The sequence below is a fragment of the Pygocentrus nattereri genome, chromosome 6 (genome assembly GCF_015220715.1).
Source record: "Pygocentrus nattereri isolate fPygNat1 chromosome 6, fPygNat1.pri, whole genome shotgun sequence".
Lineage (NCBI taxonomy): Eukaryota > Metazoa > Chordata > Actinopteri > Characiformes > Serrasalmidae > Pygocentrus > Pygocentrus nattereri.
This window is the reverse complement of record NC_051216.1, coordinates 15,337,199-15,358,677: the sequence shown is the minus strand read 5'-3', so window position 1 is coordinate 15,358,677 and position 21,479 is coordinate 15,337,199. Positions and strand designations below refer to the sequence as shown.

The 21,479-nt window shown below is 39.5% G+C and overlaps 1 protein-coding gene across 8 annotated transcripts in view; it reads right to left on the bottom strand.

The window, feature by feature from the left end:
* Nucleotides 1–21,479, bottom strand: part of tns1b (tensin 1b) — a 271,589-nt gene that overhangs the window by 164,646 nt on the left and 85,464 nt on the right. For all 8 annotated transcript variants that reach the window (XM_037539401.1, XM_037539398.1, XM_037539400.1 and 5 more), the window contains exon 2: nt 363–477. In XM_037539401.1, coding sequence (XP_037395298.1) covers nt 363–477 — 115 coding nt within the window. The remainder of the gene's footprint in view (nt 1–362; nt 478–21,479) is intronic.

Here is a 21,479-nt window from a genome sequence, read left to right as displayed (position 1 = left end):
ATTTTTATATAATCACTTAATTGCAGTTACCTGAGCCCCTGTAATTATTAAAGCAGACCACAAATATTTTCCACCATTGTTAGTTTTCACAATCCTATGTTTACATCACAGCAAACAGAACAAGTATTGGGCGCGTTTTCAAAAGTTGGGAGGCAAATACATGTAAATGAAAAAACAGTGTGACTTTATCAACTTATGATTGGTGTTATGACACCTTTAGTGGGCAGTGGTGAGTAATGTTTGTTTATTTGAGCTTTGCAAGTCATCAGTATCACAAAATGATACTATTCCATTACCACTCATTGGAAAGTCAGACCCCTACCCCCCCTCGAAACTCCCTCAGGCCCTTGTGCAGGACTGACCTCTGCAGATGAGCCCTTCTTTGCTGACTGTCTGCTTGCATACGCCACAATGCTTGCTCTTCTTAAATGTCTTCACCCGGAACGTGTGGGAGTGGACAGCCTCAAACTCATCAGGCTGCAAAAAAAAGAACACAATACAGAAAAATTATATCACAAATAATATACCCTGACTTTTACTTTACCACAAACATAACACTCACTGGAACACAATCTTCAATCTCAATCCAGTACATAATCCTAATAATAAACCTAAACCTGTCCCTAATTCTAAAATTATCTCTAACCCTACGTGAGAATCAATGGGTTTCACCCGATGCTTTAGTAATTATTTGAGCATCTACAGATCATTTAGAGGACTGTCCAAACACAACCCAACATAAGCACATGTAATTAATAAAATATGAGAAAAAAGACTTCAGGGTTTGGCTTTCTAGCTATCTGAGGAGTGAGAGTTCCAAGTCTAGCTGATAACGCAGACTGTCTGACACAAACTGTAAATTCCCAGCACGAAGTTAGAGGCGCAAGAGGTTTTCCCTTTCATCATACAACATGACTGTAGCACATTCCTGAAACTCATACAGCCAGATCCAGTCATTTTCAGCTCCTTCCAGAAGCACAGAAATTCTGGTATGATTTGTCCTGAGAAAGTTTGCCTACTGATTACAACATGAGTCAGCATTACCCTCATCAAAAGCTCAGACCTCAGCCTAGTTTTCTTCAGTAAGAACACAAGATCTATTTCCCTATTTAGCTTCGCTAAGACGTTGCTATTTCACTTTATGTGATATGCGACACCAGCTGTTCACATCCCAACATTTGTTCTCTTGACAGCTGCATGATATAGAAAAAATATTATATTGAGAGTAAATGCACTATATTACCAAACACAATGGAACCCCTTAATGTAATGTGATTAAAGATTAGCCTGTGTTATTTTGACAAAACTCTTCTTGTTGGATAAACATTCACTACAAATACCCACAGAGATATGCTACTCTGATGCTCACAATATAAACAACAGTGATTAGTAGGAGAAATTATGTGCATATCGCAACTTTCTGTCTTATTAGCTTTGCAAAACGCCCACAGTGCAATAACAATTAACAAATAATATGTATGCAGCCCCATGACCCAGGAGGATAAGCAGCTTAGAAGGGGTGTGTGTGTGTGTGTGTGTGTGTGTGTGTGTGTGTGTGTGTGTGTGTGTTTGTGTGTTTGTGTGTGTGTGTGTGTGTGCGTATGTATGTGTGCATATATGCAACTCCAGTTCTATGTCACATTCAGTAAAAAAAAAAAATTTTTAATGGCAAAATTTCTCTTTTTTTAATTCAAACCATGTAATTTATTCAAATGTCAGTTAAACAAGAGATTCGTATATGCATATATGTACTTAAATAGCCATTCCCATGCCTAGCCTAAACCTAAAACTAACCGCAATAACTTCAAAGTCCGACTGCTCGTGAGAAAGTTTTATTGTGGTCTAGTGCAGCTGTACTCAGGTACAACTCCCTCCCTCTGTTTCCTTCTCCCTTAGCGGGCATGAAGGGGGAAAGGAAGGCCATCCAAGAATGAGACAGCGCTGGACGAGACGAGCGTCTGCAGGTGTGTTATGTAAACCATGAGAGCAGATTTGGACCTGACAGCGTCTGTTGGGCCTCCCTGAATGGACTTCCTATAATAGGCCTCTTTGGTTTTCTCCTCCAGTCCCACATCTTAGTGTTTCTCCTTCCTATCAACATTCAGCCATGTTTTTCTGGATGATTTCAGTATTGAGGAAACAGGGATCATGTTCCCCCTTTCGTGTTTGGCTCATCCCACGGCTCCCCTGACCGACGTCCATGGTGACTCAGACCTAGTGACATCACTTCCTCTGAGTATTTGCTCAGCTGCTTTCCATTTTGAGTTTGGCTTCATCTAATAAACGTCTGCTCCGAAACCACTCCACTACCTCACAGTAGAGACAAAGAACAGTGAAATACTGTAATGTAAACAGTCGCACTGGCACCATAGAGAGTACACTGAGCAAACATAAACAGGCAAGCTTGACTTCTTTTAAAAAGAATCAAAGTGAACTCAATACAGATCCTCTGCTATCCAAGAAAAGTCTTGGGAAGGCTGTATAAACTAGAGGGAAGTCCCAACTTTGTATAACAACTCTCAGCTAGTATCTGCCTGACTTGTTGAGTCTAATTAATCATCAGCATGATCATCACTTTTGTGGTAGCTGTGATCACAACCATTAACAACATTCATGACATGCTCAAATTTCCTTCAACCATCAGTGCTATATAAACTTAAAGGATTATTATTATTATTATTCCTGCAGGACAACCATCAATCGAGACTTCATTTATCCTGTTTACTGAGTGATCCTGGGATCTGTCTTACAAAGCATGTTCCACAAAACCTAACAAATGTGACCATGGTTAACTTGCTTAATGATGGTGGCTCTGTTAAACCAGGTTTAGACAGTCAAGCTATGATTAAACTTCATGTGTGTGCACATAAACAGCCACTCACATGAAACATGAAGAGTCAAACAGCTTATTTTTTCAAAGAAGGAAAGGAAATGATGCTTCATAATTATGTAGAAAGTAAAGCATTTATAACAGTAAAAACAACACTGCTAGCATATTAGAGCTTAATGTACAAATCATTTGATTTATATATACTTTAACAGTTAAAAAGTGACATTTTGTCCACGATTCATGTCACAAATGTACAAAAAAAATAAATAAACAGTCGCCCAAAATAGATCAGAGTGGTCGACCAATCTCAGAAATCTGTTTACAACTTTACCTGCTCTGGAGCAGGTTGAGCATGTAGCATAAGCTGCCATGGTGACACAGCCTGGTAAAATGTGATCCACCTTTATGAGACTGAAATCTCACAGTTAGATGGAACTAAGCTTAAAGTTAGCAGGCAGAGCAAGAAACTACATCTTGTGAGACCCAAGAGGATGAGTTCTCAGTTAGCCAGATCATTCTTATTGAACAACCCTCAACCTGGGCTTATGTTGTCCATTTTACTGAGTAATCTTGCTTTGTGAAATATACCCCTTGTCGCAGGGCGTAAACGGTAACAGATTGGTATGATGAGGTCCCAAAGACTGAGTACTGATGGATCCAGAAGGTCAATGCATCAGACATGCAGCTCAGTGTGAGCGTTCTCCAGAAGATTGGCTCTTAAAACTAACCAGGTAAACAAGGCTCTTGAATATGTGGGTCTCACAAAAAAAAAAAAAAAAATATATATATATATATATATATATATATATATATATATATAACAAATGGTAATAGTAGTAGTAGTAGAAGTAATAATAATAATTATTATTATTAGCATTAGTATTATTAGCATTAGTATTAGTAGTAGTAGTAGCATTAGCAGTAATAGCAGTAGTAGTAGTATTATGAAATATATTTTGTTTGTTACATTTATCTAAAGCATTTTTTCACCCAGACTTAATGGCTGCAACATTTCATCTTTCCATTAATCCTGCAGAGAGTCTATGCTAGTCTGGGCTATAACATGTCCTGTGGCTGGCACACAGACAGCCTGGGCACACAGCATGGAAAAGATCAGGGGGTTTCCTCACATGAGAGAATTCCCAGACCTGCTGCAAGAATTCCCAGACCTGCTACATCACTCCCGCTAATCACCAGCTCATCACTGCATGTGAAAACATCAGAGCAGCGGGACTGAGACGTCTGCCCTCATACAGGCCTAACGCATTCCAGCAGCACCTAAACCTCTATGAACTACTATGTGGGTGTGTGTATGTGAAGCATAACTGTAGGGCACATTGTAAGTACACATGCAGATTAAGGGTCTGAGACGTGGGTTTGAGCAGGAAATCTCAGGGTCTGGTTCTCATGGGCTGCCCAGACTGACTACTTCCCACCTACATTCATGTGGGCACTGAGTCTCAGTGTATTTACAAGAGAGTAGCCCATCATTTGTATCATTTGTCTAATGTATGGGTCTCCAGTCTTATCCACAAAGGGCAGGGGTAGCTGCAGGTTTTACTCCCAACAAAACAGAAGTGTCTGATCAATTGTTTGAAGACTGTTTGATTAAACATGTGGAATTAGGTATGATCCAGCTTGATTGGAACAAAATCATGCAGTTACACTGGTCCTTTGTGGATAAGACTGGACACCCTACTGAAGGGATTAAAGCACTTATTATAATCAGTATTAAAATACTGATTAAGCAAATTAAATACTGTCTGCAGCGCTGCATGATATGAACAAAATATCAGGATTGTCATATACCTTGCAATATAATCAAAGATAAGATTAAGTGACACTTATTAGTCTTTATTTCACCTCTGCATTTAACCCAGCCGTGAAGTGAAACACCACATACACTCTAGTGAGCACACACACACTAGGGGGCAGTGAGCACACTTGCCCGGAGCGGTGGGCAGCCCAATCCGCAGCACCTGGGGAGCAGTTGGGGGTTAGGTGTCTTGCTCAAGGACACCTCAGTCATGTGCTGTAGACACTGGGGATCGAACCACTGACCTTCCCGTCCCTAACCTCCAGCCCATGATTGCCCCAACTGTCAACCCTTGATATAAAACCGTTAAAGACTTTCATTTTGACCAAATTTCTATGTGCTGGATCATGTGAGTGCACTGATTTGTTAAAACGCCCACAGAACTCTTATAGTCTCACATCAAAAACAGCCCTAATTTGAAAAGTAATTAACTAAAACAAAAAATCAGGAAGCAACCTGCCTTCTATTCACTGACATAAAAGAAAAACAATGAGAGAGAATGAAAGAGAAATAAAGAGAGAGACATTCAACTCCACTCCTCACCAGACCAAGCCTCATATGTGATTTTGATAGCTTTATGGCAAGAGTAACACTGGCTCCCTTTCAGCATGTCCCCAGCCTCGGCCTCTGCCCCACTCTAATGTGATTAGCCTGATCTGGTCAGCCTAAAACAATTAATGCAGCTCCGCAGGGCCGGAGATGGCCCGTTCCACAGAGGATGCAGCCAGGCTGACATCAATACCACTGATTACACTGCTGGACATTCCATGAATCTCTGCCTGTCACCTGCCACCATGCTGGGTGTGGGTTTGTATGCATTTGCTGCCGGGAATGGAGAGCAGGAATGGATTTGAGCAGTGTTCACAGTATACACTAAGACCAGCACATAATATCTGACAGGCTGGAATCACATATGAGATGTAATGTAAGTAATGTAAGTGCCATCAATTAGCATCTGTCATCACAACTGTGTGGAGCTATAGGCTAAAGTCTGAGAATAGAGCGTGCCAGACAGCACTTCCACAGCCGCCCACCCTCCAAGCACAACTATATGTCTCCTCCCAGCCTTCTATGCAAACATAAACACCCTCAGCCTGATTCATTCTGCCAGGACGCCTCCAGATCCCAGACTTGGTACAGTTTTTATCCTAAGTCTGATTTCAACAATGACGCTAGGATTCTATTTCCTCAGCATAAACATAAATAACTGAGGGGGGACTCGACTGCATCCCAGAGAGAAAGGCTGGCATGCATTGTGTAAATTGTTGAGGCAAAGGTGAATTCCCACCCTGGAGGCCAAGTCTGGAACACATTTAATCTCACCCCACTGATGAAAAGCACCGCTGTCTCCATAGAGGCTTCTGCTCCCCTGGGCCACCTATCATGGCACAGTTGATGTGGTTGCTATGGGAATGCTGATCGTCAGAGCCCCAACTGAATTAATGCCATACTTTCGATACGGGGCACAAGGATAATAAAACAAAGGTCCACTCCCAAACTTCAAATACTCTCATAGACAGCTCTACATGGGACATGAATACTTTCTCAACACAAGCATATGTACATTTTCTGCCCTGTTTAGTATGCATTATTCACATAACCAGAATCAGCATCACTTTACTGGTATGTACAAGAAATCTGATCTGGTGAAGTTGGTTATATTTAATATATAAAAGTATAGTAAAATATGCATATCCCAAAAAAGTACGCTACCATTCAAAAGTTTGGAATTACTTTTTTATGTTAATATATTTTTTGGTTATTTTATACACAATAATAACTTTTACAATGTAGATATAACTTCAAAAACTAGACACCAAAATGTATTTTTTACATTTTATTTCATATTTCAAGAATGTGTGATTGCAGGCATCATCCAGAAGCACATTTTGTAATGTCAGTTGTGCTCCGGACCCCTTCTCAAAATGACTGAATCTGATCAATGCAAGTGCGCTGAAAGACTATCTGAAAAGAATTTGAACTAGATGTGTCTTCAGAGGGTATAAGTGCATTATCTACCATTATCATGATTATCATCATCAGTATAATAGTGAATCGTATTTGGGTCAGACCATGTCTTTGAGTCTGTGCGTGTGACATTAATATATAAAGACTCTGACTTTTAAATGATTATTTTAGGCAGTATAGAGTGACTCATGCCAGTGCATGCACACCATATTTTTTCCTCCTGATTGTTATAATACATCTTTCAATTTTACAACAAATGTTCCATACTGCTGTTTTAAAGCATCACTATTGTTACAACTTTTTTTGGTATTATACAGCAATTTTTCTATAAAGCGTAGCACAGTTAATTTTATCTGAATACAATCTGGTTTTATATTGTTGAACTTTTGAACGGTAGCTTAAAGTTAAGTGAGCCAAGAAAAAAAGTAAAAAAGGAGAGAGGGTGTGAGAGAGAGAGAGAGAGAGAGAGAGAGAGAGAGAGAGAGAGAGAAAACAGGAAAATGTCTCAATCTGCATCTGCCTCTCCTGTCTGAAAGGCGGGGCCTCTGGAAAACAGACCCCTTGTGTTCCTTCATTCACACAGACACAACAGACTGAGCTCTGAAAGAGCGGAAAGAAAGACAGAGAAATCCACAGAGGGGGAAAAAAGAACAGTCTCAGAATGGCTGATTTCCTCTTGTATGCCATGTGCAGGCAGGTTTGCTATTCTTTATGGAATGCCTGCAGTGTGCCTGCAGTGGTACCGCATGTAGGAACTTCCAGCTGCCAGAAGCCACACAGCTAGAAACCCTGCTTTAGTGAAGCTTCAATCATCATTTTGGGAAGTACACAAACACATTATCCTCTGCTTTTGACTGTTAATAGCCTGGCCTCTTTGTTTATCCCCAAAACATTCACATAAATACATGGGCCAAATGGCCTCTGTTACTCTAATTGTTTCCGGTTATTAAGACAATGCATGCATTCTGCCCATTTTTGTGTGTGGTTGTGGAACTGCACGGGTTCGAGGAGAGCTGCTGAACAGTGGAGAGGCCAGGCTTGTCTAACTCTCAGCTTTGCATAAGAGCAATAGGAAAAATGCTTCATCCACGCTCATCCAGCTCAAATCCGAGCCCTGCCAGCCATTCAGCCAGCCATTCTGCACCCCAAGACTGGCACAAAGGCCGAGCCCCCAAAACAGGGTGCCCTGCACCCCCATGGCCCAGTGGAATGTATGCACACCACTATACTGAGACACTAAGACCCTGGGAACTTAGAGCTGTGTCCCATTCAGCCTCCCTTATCCACATAGCCACACAAAGCAGCCCCTCACCCCAAAAACAGCACTGGGGTGGGGTGGGCCTACAAACATTGCCCCCCAGACCTCCAAGGGGGCTGTTTTCAAACTATGGGTGGAACAATTCAATTTGACAATTTAATTTGATTTCACTGTCATGGTTTGGTTTGATTTTCTATTCCTTTAGTTTTTAATATCAAATATCAAGCAATTATGTTTACAGTAACACTAATGCAGTAACATTAACTTAACATTATATTAACATTAACTGTAAGGACTGACACTAATTTACACATGAATGCAAATGAGTCTATTAATTTTTGAAAAATTAAGAAACATTAAGTGAATATTTTAAATAAAAATATATTTTTTGGTATGGAACTGACTTTTCCTTGAGACTCTTGAAGCTGAAGCTTTAGCATAGTCAAGTTAGCCTAGTTATAAGTCATAGGTTATAAGAGACTTAACCAGTAGTTGACAGTCACACCAGCCACACAGGAGGGTTTATTTTGGACATTAACTTTTTTGTAAGATTAAAATCATTACATTAGCATTATAAGCTCATCGACCAGTTTTTTAAGTGGTTATGTCTAAAACAGCTGACAGATCACTTTAGATTTTTTTAAATGTGCTGTTGGATGAAACTAACAGACAGATGCCCCAGACAAGGAAATGGTTGAGCCTATGTATGAGCCCACTGTAAAAATATAGTGTAGACTACTGGCCTAGACAAACTCACTGTTATCCATCCATGCATTGTAGATAACACCTGACAGTATGTTTCCCACAAGAAATGCCTGCATGTCCAGCTGGAGGAATTTGAAATTTATATTCATTTGTTTTTGCTTTCATTTTGTCTTTACAAATACTGGAACTACATTTTTTTTATTTAACAAGCAAAAAAAAAGTTAGTTCAACAATGCCTCTGTACACGGTGGGCTGTGGTGTCCAGACACAGGATGTCTGGAAAACGTCTGTCTATCAAAGACCAGGATCAAGCCAGCTGCCTCCCACCAGGGTAAGCCTGGCAAGGTCAGAGCCGTCACCTCCGGTCTGTCATCCTCACCTTCGTAATGGTGCAGAAGAGTGCTCCTCTGATCACTTCCAACCCCTAAAAGTGCACTTTATCACCCTCCCAACACCTCTGTAGCTGCTGCTAGCTGTTAGATGTGGTTACAACAGAATAACAATGATTCCAGACAGGTGCGTGCGTGTGTGTGTGTGTGTGTGTGTGTGTGTGTGTGTGTGTGTGTGTGTGTGTGTGTGTGTGTGTGAGAGAGAGAGAGAGAGAGAGAGAGAGAGAGAGAGAGAGAGAGAAAACAGAGCACATGAGGCTGCTGTTAGGCCACCTGGCGACCCTTTTGATGGCTTGCTTTGAACTCAGGAGCAAATAAGTTTCTTGATGGATCCAAAGACAGCAATTTGTTTTTTTTGAAAAAGCTGCTACAGACTGAGATAAACAAGAGATATAAAACTGAAAGATGTTTTAGATGTGTCCACAATGATGATTCAGAAATGACTCTGAACTGTGTATTGCATCTGGAAAGTTAATTTTGAGAATATCTCATTTTTCAAAAGGGATGATAATACCTAGGCAGAAAACCTGTGCTGTAAACAGAGGAATACAGTATATACTTCTTCCTTTATTAAACCCTTGTTGATCCTAAAATACCTGAAATACTGAAATCATCATCTTAAAGCTGTACTGTGTAAGACAAGACCTCTCTGGTAGAAATGCACTGCATGCAATGTGAATAACATTTTGTAATGAGGGCTGTGTTTTGGACCCCTTCCCCAGCAGGATGTGTCTGATGGTTGACAGTGCATTGAGTATTCAACGAGAACTCAGTCAAAAAAAAAAAAAAGTAAGTTATCTACTGTTGTCATCATATCTCCATGACTGTAATGTTGAGTTTGAACTCTAAACCTTCTAAGCTCTAAACCTTCTGGGTCAGACCTTCTTTTTGAGCCTGTAAGCTATTTCTATTCTGTTTCTCAGTACTTTATAGGTTGACTTGCAGCAGCACACACACACCATATTTCATATGTCAGCCTACTGACTCAGTAATGCTATTTCAATTCTAACAAATAAACGCACACATACATAGTGTAGTTTAAAGTATATATTTTGCTGTCTAGTCCACATTATGAAATCTACATTATGTGTTAGTTACCTATATTGTATGAGTTGCTATTAAATGTTAAAAATATTAACATGACAAGTGATTCAGAGTAATCACACTATAATCTATATAATCCATATAAACCATACACCAGTCATAACATTATGACCACCTCCTTGTTTCTATGCTCATTGTCCATTTTATCAGCGCCATTTACTACATAGGTGCACTTTGTAGTTCTACAGTTACAGACTGTAGTCCATCTGTTTCTCTGATACTTTGTTAGCCCCCTTTTACCCTGTTCTTCAGGGGTCAGAACCCCCATGGACCCTCACAGAGCAGGTACTATTTGGGTGGTGGATCATTCTCAGCACTGCAGTAACACTGATGTGGTGATGGTGTGTTAGTGTGTGCTGGTGTGAGTGGATCAGACACAGCAGTGCTGCTGGAGTTTTACACTCTGTGTCCACTCACTGTCCACTATATGCTCCTACACTAGACGCTCCTACCTTGTTAGTCCACCTTATAGATGTAAAGTCAGAGATGATAGCTCATCTGCTGCTGCACAGTTTGTGTTGGTCATTCTCTAGTCCTTCATCAGTGGTCACAGGACGCTGCCCACAGGACACTGTTGGCTGGACAGTTTTGGTTGGTGGACTATTCTCTGTCCAGCAGTGACACTGAAGTGTTTAAAAGCTCCAGCAGCACTGCTGTGTCTGATCCACTCAGACCAGCGCAACACACACTAACACACCATCACCACATCAGTGTTACTGCTGTGCTGAAAATGATCCACCACCCAAATAGCACCTGCTTTTTGAGGGTCCATGGGGGTTCTGACCCCTGAAGAACAGGGTAAAAGGGGGCTAACAAAGTATCAGAGAAACAGATGGACTACAGTCTGTAACTGTAGAACTACAACGTGCAAAATTGATATATATGTATATATTCTATAATATCAATCTTTATGTCTAGACTAAAAACTTACTTGTTTAGTTTAGCTTTTGGTAGTTAATGTTAATTCCCTTTAGATAAGGCTGCAGATCCAGGGGTTCATGGACATAGTGAATTGTGGGTAAACTGAGATGCTGGTGCTGCTGTCACTCACTACATGCAGTCACTCAGGTTTGTCGACGGTGGAGTGGGTGAATGCCAGTGTCTCAGGGAGCCTCCGTGTCTATGTTACCTTCTGGCTCTCTCCCTTTAGTTAGGCTGTTATATTCAGACCTGCCGGAGTCATTAGTCACACTCTGATAATTTTTTACATTTTCTGTTCTTCATAAATCCAGTCTAAACTAATTCCTAAATCTTTCCTTCCTCCGAGTTACTGACTGTCCACCGGTCCGGCCCAATACTGATGGATGTCCCACCCTCAAGTCCCCCTGTCCCCCTGATTGACCAGACTGATGGAAGTTTCTGGAACGCAGCTTCTCCACTACAGATCACATCCAAATCTATATGAACTCTAATTGTTTCCACTGTTGATTATACACACCTGAATATATTAGAACTGCGTGGATGTAAAATTGACTTTTCAATGTTTAACTTATAAGTTGTCTGACCAGTGGTAGGATGGTCCCCCCTTTAGATGTGAGTCTTGGTCCTCCCGAGGTTTCTTCCTCCTCCAGCTCTGAGGGAGTTTTTCCTTGCCTCAGCGCTCACGGGGGTTCTGTATATTCTGTATATTCTGTATATTATGTTCAGTGTTTTGTCTGATTCTCTGTGCTGTGATTCCCATTTTTGTAAAGCTGCTTTGTGACAACATCAGTTGTAAAAAGCGCTATATAAATAAATTTGAAAAAATTTGAAAATATAATATATCCATTAAAATCTATTATATTTTTAATGGATATAATAGGGTATATTATGCCCTATCAAATCCTTTCTTAAGGCTATTTTACATCATATTTTACATGCATTTAGGCCATGGTAACAGATACAGACATCCACAAGGTTAAATGTCTGGCCTGTGGAAAATGAAAACAGCCACTTAATACCAGCAATGGCACTTTCATCCAAACAAACCAGCCATATGCAAAGTGTGTGGCTATTATAACAATTTAAAGCCAAGATAAGGAGTCGACTGATCTGCTTGTGAAAGACAGAAAATCGGAATAGGAGAATACCATGTTCAAGACACCACACAAAGGTTATTTCAAAAAAAGCAGTCAAAAGTTTAAGATTGCATCAGTTCAGAGTGATGCAGGATTACACTATGCACAGAATAAAAGTAAAATAACATAGCCTAGCATATCTTACTAAATAACAGATCAGACTGAAAATCTACAGATGTCCAAAATGAATTAGGATCAGGGACAAAATAAAATACTGGAAGTAAGCATGAGCAAAAAGGCACAATGAACATCCTCAAGGACCCACTGGAAGACATGGTGAGAGCTTTTGTATAAACAGCTTCCTGAAACACTTTGTTCACAATCTGTAGATTCATGGGCTGCTGAGAGTGGAGTCTGTCCAGAGCAAAGTAAAACTGCAGAATTTAAAAGCCAAGAGTGACTGCTTAGAGGCAGTGGAGGTGCACCTCCTCATGCAGGCTGGGGCCCAAGAGCAGAACAGCTCCCAGCAATGATAGGCCTGTTTCCCCAACTCTCACACATTCCTGCTGCATAAAGTCACCTAGTCAAACTGTTTTCCTTCTGCCCAGAAAGAGAGAGAGAGAGAGAGAGAGAGAGAGATCTGGCATTATGGTCAGTGATGGTGATGATCTCCAGTCGATTAATTTATCAGGTTTTGATCATGTTGCTTTAGTTTTCTCAGTGCTACTTTTTTTGTCAGTGCATTAACACACACATATTTCCTTTTCTCAAATATATGCCAGCTTATAGTCCTAAATCTCAATACCACTGAAGCATATACACAAACTTGCTTCATAAAAATATGCTAGCTCAAGTCCTTCCTAAGTTTCAAACCCCCAAAGCCCATATATGCACACAGTGGAAGCAGCACGATTGGGCCTAGCAGGCACAGGCCCACCCACTTTCGATGTTAGCCCACTCAAAATGACTGCTTAAATGTATTTTCCATATTTTAATTGTATTAATGAGCAAAACAAAACCATAGAAAAATATGTGCTTGATATATGTGACAAATTCAAAATTTCAATTGGAAGACAAAAATCAATAATCTTAATTAGAACACTCTTGCTAAGCATTCTGACCAGGACAAAACTGTGTATGCAATGGAAATTTAGGAACACTGCTTATTCAAAGCATGAAAGTCACCCAGCACACCATACAATAATACATTAATACAATTCAGAAACGGTTATCCAACTTTAAACATGGCTTTTGAAATCAGGAAGGCATATATGTCAGTATAATAGAGTTGAGTGGGACATTATAGCTTTGCAAAGCAATTCATTTATTTTTTTCCTCTTATGGGCTCGGACTTTCGTGCATCTGAGTTTTGTCCTGTTCTAAGGCCTATGTTTAGCAAACACCTTGTAGTTGCTACTTAATTTTTTGTTGTTCCCTCTGCCCTCAAATCCAGTGTTCAGAACATCCAAGACTTTGCTATGCCCACCCAGCTGCACACACACACAATATCATGCAGTACTACAACATTTTGGCATTTTGATGACCTCACACTGTGCATATTGAAACTCTATTGAAGCGTGGTCCATAGATTTTTGGAGAAGTATTAAATACCCATACAATTTGTCGATTTCTGAATTTGCCCTTTTGGTTTGTGGTTCCTGCAACTCAACAAGTCTCTAACGAACTGGAGCAGTGGGTTTAATTTTCTATCTGTGTGTTTTTTTTTCATGCATATCTTTCTCTGTTGCATTGTAGACTCTTTCTACTTTCTACTTTATCTTACGGAGGAAAAGCTCCTCTGATACCTCCACTGCCAGCTTCAATAAAGGCCTGTTAATATACTGTCCTCCAGAATGCCAGTCCTTACAGCCGCTTCTTATACCGTCTGCCTCTTACATGACTTGCTCTAATGCAAGCTTTTATACCTCTCCTCATGAGGAAATTCAATACCTTCAAGACTTTTACAAGACTGCTCTGTTTTGTGTTGTTTATTTGTTATTTGTAAAGGACATTAATCGTACCAAAGCAATGTCAGAACATGAAATGTGATCTGCGGTAAAGAAACTGCTGCAGAGCAGAGAATGGTATCTCCAGACACTGTAGTTTAATTTAGAATCCCAGCAGGTGAAGTCTATAATATTTTGGCAACAGCATATTCATGCTTTTTTGACCTTCTTTATCTTTCTTGTTCTGGAATTTTGAAGAGTAATCTGATTGGCTCAGAAGATTTTAATTAATCTTACACATCATGTGGTGACGATTATGCGGGTCTTGTGATCTGTATAGTGAATGGCTCATATCCGACAGTCATTCACATCTTGTAAAAAGTAATAGTGTCTCAAACAGACATGTCTAAGAGTTTTTATAGAAGGAGCTGAGCTCTTCTGTAACCTGGGCTCAGGCCATACAGGCCAGCTTCAAGTTTGGCCCAGTTCATTAGGAAACACTGGCTGATCTAATGGAGCTAAATCTTAAAGCAGCGCTTCAGTGGGTGACATGTACCCATGCCGGCAAGTCTCAAGAATAGAATATTATTTGTAAATTAATAGCATTTTCTTTTACTGATACGCTTTTGTGCCACTTAGACCAGGCTTTTTACTTAAGAACCTTCACTCATACAGGCCAAACTCAATCTTCACCCAGTTGTTTAGGAAGTACAAACTAATTAAATGTAGCTACTGGTTTAATATGGTTAAGTAAAACACAATACAATATGAAATAAGACACATCTCATAATTGCTGCTGCCATGTCAAGTGTGATCTCTTAAATTGCATCATTTCCTATTAGTAATGTTACTGAAGCAATAAAACTGGGATCCATGGCGTTTATTATAAAACAACACTTTTATTCTGTACTTTATAGATTCATTTTGTGCTTAAAATGTTTTCTGTTATAGGGATGCATTGATATGACAATAAGGGGCTGATGTGGATACATAAACGCCTTAAGGAACGTAGAAATAGGCACTAAATCCACCTGGATTAGCATTATGAGAACATAATACTTATTTGTACAAAGAGTACCAAACACAGTACAATGAATAAAATGCAGACGATTTATCACTGTAGTCTAGTACATCTACATGTTCTGCTGTAAAGTACAATAAATATGTTATCAAATATCATATATTGTACAAATTGATGTACAAATTTATTTGCTGATGCTGATGTAATTAACTGTCAACACAGATATGAATCCAAATCATTGCATCTCTAGTTTTTCATGTTTTATTAATGTTGTGCTGGTTCTATAAACAGACTGGCATCTTCCTGTTCTTTGAACCATGGCATATTTTGAGAGCTTGGAGCAGGCAGCCCCCACCACCATCTTTATTAAACATAACATTTAATTTCACCATGTTTTGATTTAAAGAAATCGATTATTCGTTTACAGTACCTAATTGTATATATATATTATATTCTTTATGCTTTATTTTTTAGTGTTATTCCTACTCTCAGAAGGCTGTAATAGTTTGTGACAGACTACAGATAGCAGCCTGATGAAATTCAAACAGGGAAAGAATTAAATCAGTCATTCGCAATGATGCAGTTCCCTATTCCTTCATGCTCCCCTGTATGGCAAAGTCTCTCTCTCTCTCTCTCTCTCTCTCTCTGTCTCACACACTTTCTCTCTCTCTCTCTCCCTCTCTCTCTATTTCTCCCACTCCATCTCACTGTTTTTCTCCTTCTCACCTTCTTCTCTTGCTCTATGTCCCTTCTCTCCTATTTTATAAATGCCAACAAACTTTCTCCTGTTCAACTTCAGCAGATTTTTTTTTATTGATACCTGAAATGTCACAGAAACAAATTAGTGTTACGTGACATATTCCCCTCATGTTCCTCTTACAACAAACACAAACAGCATGATGCAGAGCTGTAGCTGGTTATGGGAAGGTCAGGAAAGCCAAAGATGCATAAATTGTCACACATAAAATTAGACATGAAAATATCAAATACAACTTTTTTTAGGAATAAACCAAAATTTAGGCAACAATATTTTGCAGGAAATGAAGTCATTAGGTGACCCATTTTTATTGCTAAAGGTGAGTTTCATGGAAACAAGCTGGGCTGCAAAAATCACAATAATCCTTTTACACTGTTTGATTTTATTGCATGCAAATTGCACAGAATATGGATGGAAACAGCTATTGTCACCCGCCCCTCTCCTCTCTCTTTATATCTTCTCTCCCACTCTTCTTTCTTTCTTACTATCTCTGTCCCTCTCTCTCACTCTCTCTCTCTCTCTCGCTTATTCTGTCACAGTCCTCTGGACAAGCAGGCCCATGCGCTCTACATATGGTGTCCCATATTGCAGTAGTCTGGCAGTAGGGGGACATTCTGCTCCACTGTGCTTTGATCCGTCTGCTGAAACGGGAGGTGTGGCATTGGCCAGTGAAAAGGGAAGGGGTGCAGCATGACGCCCCCAGATGACCTGCCCCCAGATCTTACTAACCACCCATAACCCACACTCAGTGTGCATGACATTCAGAAAGACCCCCTCTCCCCAGCAAATAACCTTCATCTCCCTGAACCTGGATGGCCTGAGAAGATCTGGCCTCTCTCAGAAAACAACCAACAGCGCCCCCCCACCTCCCCCAAACTACTCTGTTTTCTTTCACAAGGCTGCCATTCTTCCAGGCACAAAACATTACCCAGCAGGGCCACCTGACCTTTGACCTCAGTGTCCCTCTCCTTCCACCCTCCGTGACCCCACATCCACTCAGACGCACTGAAGACGTCTGACCTCCTTTTTCCTTTTTGTCCCCTCCCTCCATTCCTCTTTCTCACCTCTCACTCGCCTCTCCCTCTCTCTCTCTCTCTGATGGGGAGGGAGCCCCCACATGAAGTTTCTGAAATGAGATCTTGGGCCCTGAACCCATGGGGGGTTAATTCACTCCTGGGGAGAGGAAAGGCTATTAGGGAAGCACTCAGGGATGAAAATCGATTGATTTGTGAGAGAACTGAATGAATTGATGCTGGTTAAAAAGAGTTTGGAAAAAATCTAAACACACCATTCAGCATTGTCCCAACATAGTGAGTGAGGTCATCACTATTGATTATCTCAGTGACTGAGTGATTTACTGATTATTTTCATGATTAATCAAGTAAACAGTGTTTTAAAAAGTCTAAATAATAATAATGGACATAATAATAGTTACAAATTATATATACAGTACTGTATGAATGTCAGAGACCACCCTTTTATTTAATTAATTTATTCGTTTAACTCATTTTCATTTAGCTATTCAGTACAAGTTATTTTTATTCAGCCTCAGGAAAAAGTAGAAAACATATTTGACAGAAAATGAAACAAAAGCCTCAACAACGTACGATATTTCTTTCAGTATTTAATGTGTTCACTCTTTGCCTTTATTACAGCTTCCATTAATTTCAGGAGGCTTTCAAAGAAATTCCCAGGAGTGTTTTTCCACGGCTCTTAGAAATTGATGCCGTGTTTTCTGCTTCTCCCAATCGCATTCAGTGATGTTGAGATCTGGACTCTGGGGTGGTCAGTCCATTCTGAGAAAATATCGGTCCATTTTTCTGAGAGCATCAGCAGCTACACATCCTTTCAGACTCAGGGTGTTGAGATGTCTTCTCACATTCATCTGAAGCAAGAGTGAAGCTTGACTTTCTCAAAGACAAAAGCTTTAAGTGCTTTTTATCTGATTCTGACAGTGTTGGTGGTCTACCACATCTTGCACAGTTGTTAAGAGTTACATACGTCTTCTATATTTAAAAAAAAAATCCTGTTTTGTCACTTTTTTCTTTTGACTTTCCCCTTCCTTACACAAGTGGTTTATTTTATATCTAATTCCCTCAGAAATATCTCCTGAAAAATGAATAAACTAGGAACTAGACTAGAAAATAAATAACTAAAGTGTGTTCTCTGATCTTTACGCAGACCTCTGTATCATGTATCATGACAAACTGTTTAATTTGATAAAGATACACAAAGCAGACTTCAAACTTCATTCAGTGTAAAAGTGACAAACAATCCCTTCCAAATCCATTGACAAGTTTCCACATTCCTGCACGACACAAGGCTTTAAGTTTCATCCACAAATCTGAATATTCTTATACACATAAGCACACACTTTAAGACGATCATTACAGGCTGAAAACAATCTACTACATCAGGCAATGATTTAAAGTAATTAACTGCAAGCTGAAGAGTTCACTGGAGCTTTAAAGCAAGCCTTTCAAAACGCTGATTAAAATCGATATCTAGCGTTACCAAAAGAAAAACTTGTCTCCATGTGTGTGATCATATGCCATACATACACTGTTATTGATTTTTTGTGAATTACATCCTAAGGCTGCAGTAGAAAGCTGCTGTCCAGTCGCCAATACAGTTGAGATTCATATCTTCTGTCATTGAGCCTGGCATGAGAAATCCTGCCAACTCATCTAAAGGAGAGAAAAGTGTAATAGTACACTACAGATACCTAGGGATGTACACTGATACAGGAACATGGACAGAACAATCCTGTACACAGTTGACAAGGAACTGCTTCCGCTTTTCAAACCAGAACTAATGCACTGGCACCTTCTGCTGCACCAAACAGCACTTAACCCCAGTCAAACATTGACCATTTACTCACCATTTCAAACAAAAGCCAAACAAGAGGGCTAAGGGAAACAGCACTCCCTCCATCTGAATCTAATTAGCTGCGATGTGGTCTAGTCCAAACAGTCCAGGGACTCAGTATGGCCTAAACATTTAGAAAATTGGCACTCAGGCAAGAAGAGTGAGGCAGAAGATTTATTATGATGAATGTGTTTACTCTGCACATGCATTCTATGGACCACCTACTGGCCTTTCACAAACCCCCTCTAACCCCTCTCGATCAGTCTAGCCCCACTGCTATCCATTAGCTATGGCAACATTTTCCAAACAGCCCCCATTTACTCTACATTTCACAATATTATTAGCGATTTTTATGCAGTGGTATAGTGGATGTTGAGGTTATTTTAAAAAACACAATTTCAAATGTATGTATTCATTATCAAGATATAATCAATTTATAAATGCGCATAATGTATTAACTCATGTAAAATCACAGACCACCCTTTATTCATTTAATCACCAGTCAAAACAGCTATTAAGTACAAGGTATTCATTTGTTAGTAGGTATTTCTGATGAGATTTGGTGTAAGACCAAAGAAAATATTAAGTGAAAAAAAAACTTTTTCAAAACTGGAGCTCAAAACCTCTTAAAAGATAGAGGAAATGGGACTCCTAATAACCATATAAGGCCTCTTAGACTGCCAGAACTATCACTACCAGACAAACAGTAGTTAAAGTGTTCATTTTAGTAAGACAGGAGAAAATCAAGCTGTCAAGAAGTCATTACTGAGAAAATGAAACTGTAATGAAAATGAAAAAATACAAAAAATCAAAAAAGCTGCTGGTGTCCTCAGAACAATAAACTGACCTCAAAACCTCAATATCACTGAATGTGTTTAGTTTCTATGGATGGTGAGAATCACAAAATTCAAACAACATCTAAGACTAAACGTTGAAGAATATATGTAAAAAAAAAATCACTGTAGGTTTTTTTGAAAAACTGATAGCAGGACTCCTGAAAAGAAAGGAACCTGTAATAAAGGCAAAGGCTCAACACACTAAATACTGAAGAATTAGATTTAATATTTGGTTGTTAAAGCTGTTTAATTTTGTGTTCAGTAACTAACTTGTACGTAATGGCCATTTTGACTGGAAATTAAATAAATAAAGGGCATCTCAATTGTTTCTGTTCTCTCACTCATAATATATCTCAGGGATTCATATTCTTAGGTATGAACTGAATTGGCTGAAATGCGTCAGAGCCACTTTCAGAAAGTTCATGAAGATGACATTTTTAAAAGCATCTAAAGGAAAAAACCTCACTACTCAAAGTCAAAGTAGTCAGAATAATCTCAATGATGTCTATTGTCATAGTTTTGCACACTTATCTCTAATCCAGAGGAGCAGAAAAGAGTACAAGAATGAGAGTAGAGTACAGAAACCCTCCTCTATCAGACACCTACCCATAGTCTCCAACTCTTCTGCAATGTTCTTGATCATTTCCAAATTGTCCAAGCTGATCTTTAGCACAGAAGTATGTACAAATATGGAGAGCATGACGTATTTACAACACAGCAGTTGTGATCTCTGCTCTGGCCCATATAAGGCCATGTGAAATAAAAAGAGACAAATGTAATACTGTGATTCTCAATGTTCACCATGTCCTGGCTCATATATCAGGATACGTTATCATGTTGCAAAAGACGTGTCCATATCGGGCCATACTATGAAAACCTTGGTGTACATCAAGCTATGACGATGCCTTGTAATAATGATTTATATGCACACAATTGAAAAAACACAGCCTGAACGCTGTCTAATGATCCAGAAATGATTTATTTCCATCCAAAAAAAAGACACAGCTAGATTTAAATGTGAAAACGTGACTCTGGGAACAATAAGAACAATGTACAGACACTTTTTTAGTTTTTTCATAAATGTATGTCTTTTGCTTAACGCTTTTTATTTATTCATTTATTTTGCAAGGCCCTTCAGTCCTAGATCCCTCACGGCACACCATAGTGAACATCCCTGCTTAAGTCTAAATTCCATTCTCATTCCAGAACTCCCATCACATCGGGCTCCACTACACTGCAGTCTACACACTCCTAAATCCTCTGTCAGGCAAAGCTCTCACTCTATCATTTACATGCTGTAGCAGCAAGCCAGGCATAAATCTATCCTCCAGGAATCAGCCAAGAAAGGAGAGGAGAGCAGCTCGCCTGGTGTCTCCTGTAAAGCCCCAGTCATGGGCTTCACACACTGCCTCCCACACTCAGAATGGCCACTTGGGCCAAGTTTAAGGACCGGTGATGTGGGCTATTCACTAGACCAGACACATTTAGAGTGAAATGTCTTAGAGCAGAGGGACCATATGTACTGTATATGAATGCAATGGTATGAAAGTTGAGCTTGTTTCCCGGGAAAAAAAAAAAGATATTAGGCCTGTTTCCCAGACAGATTGCCTCATACCACATAACAAACAGACAATCCCAGGGTAAGTGTAATTGAGTAGTGTCAAATCATATAGCTTTTACAACGGCCCAAGTGTTTATTTTGACTTCAGTGATTAATTACATTACACATGGTTTCAATTAACTAAAAATGAGCATCCTCAAAACAATAAGGTTCTTAACTTTTAATATTTTCTGATTTTATTCCAATTCATTTTTATTGGTCCAATAAAATGTCCATGTAACGGGTAGCGGGTAGTTCTAAGTACAAATGCTTAGAAAAATAAAAACTGAAAAAAATGGATATGCACAGTCTTGCTATAACAGCAAATATACTATAATTAAAGAGGTCTATAATGTAAACAATAAATATGCCAGAAATGGAGCC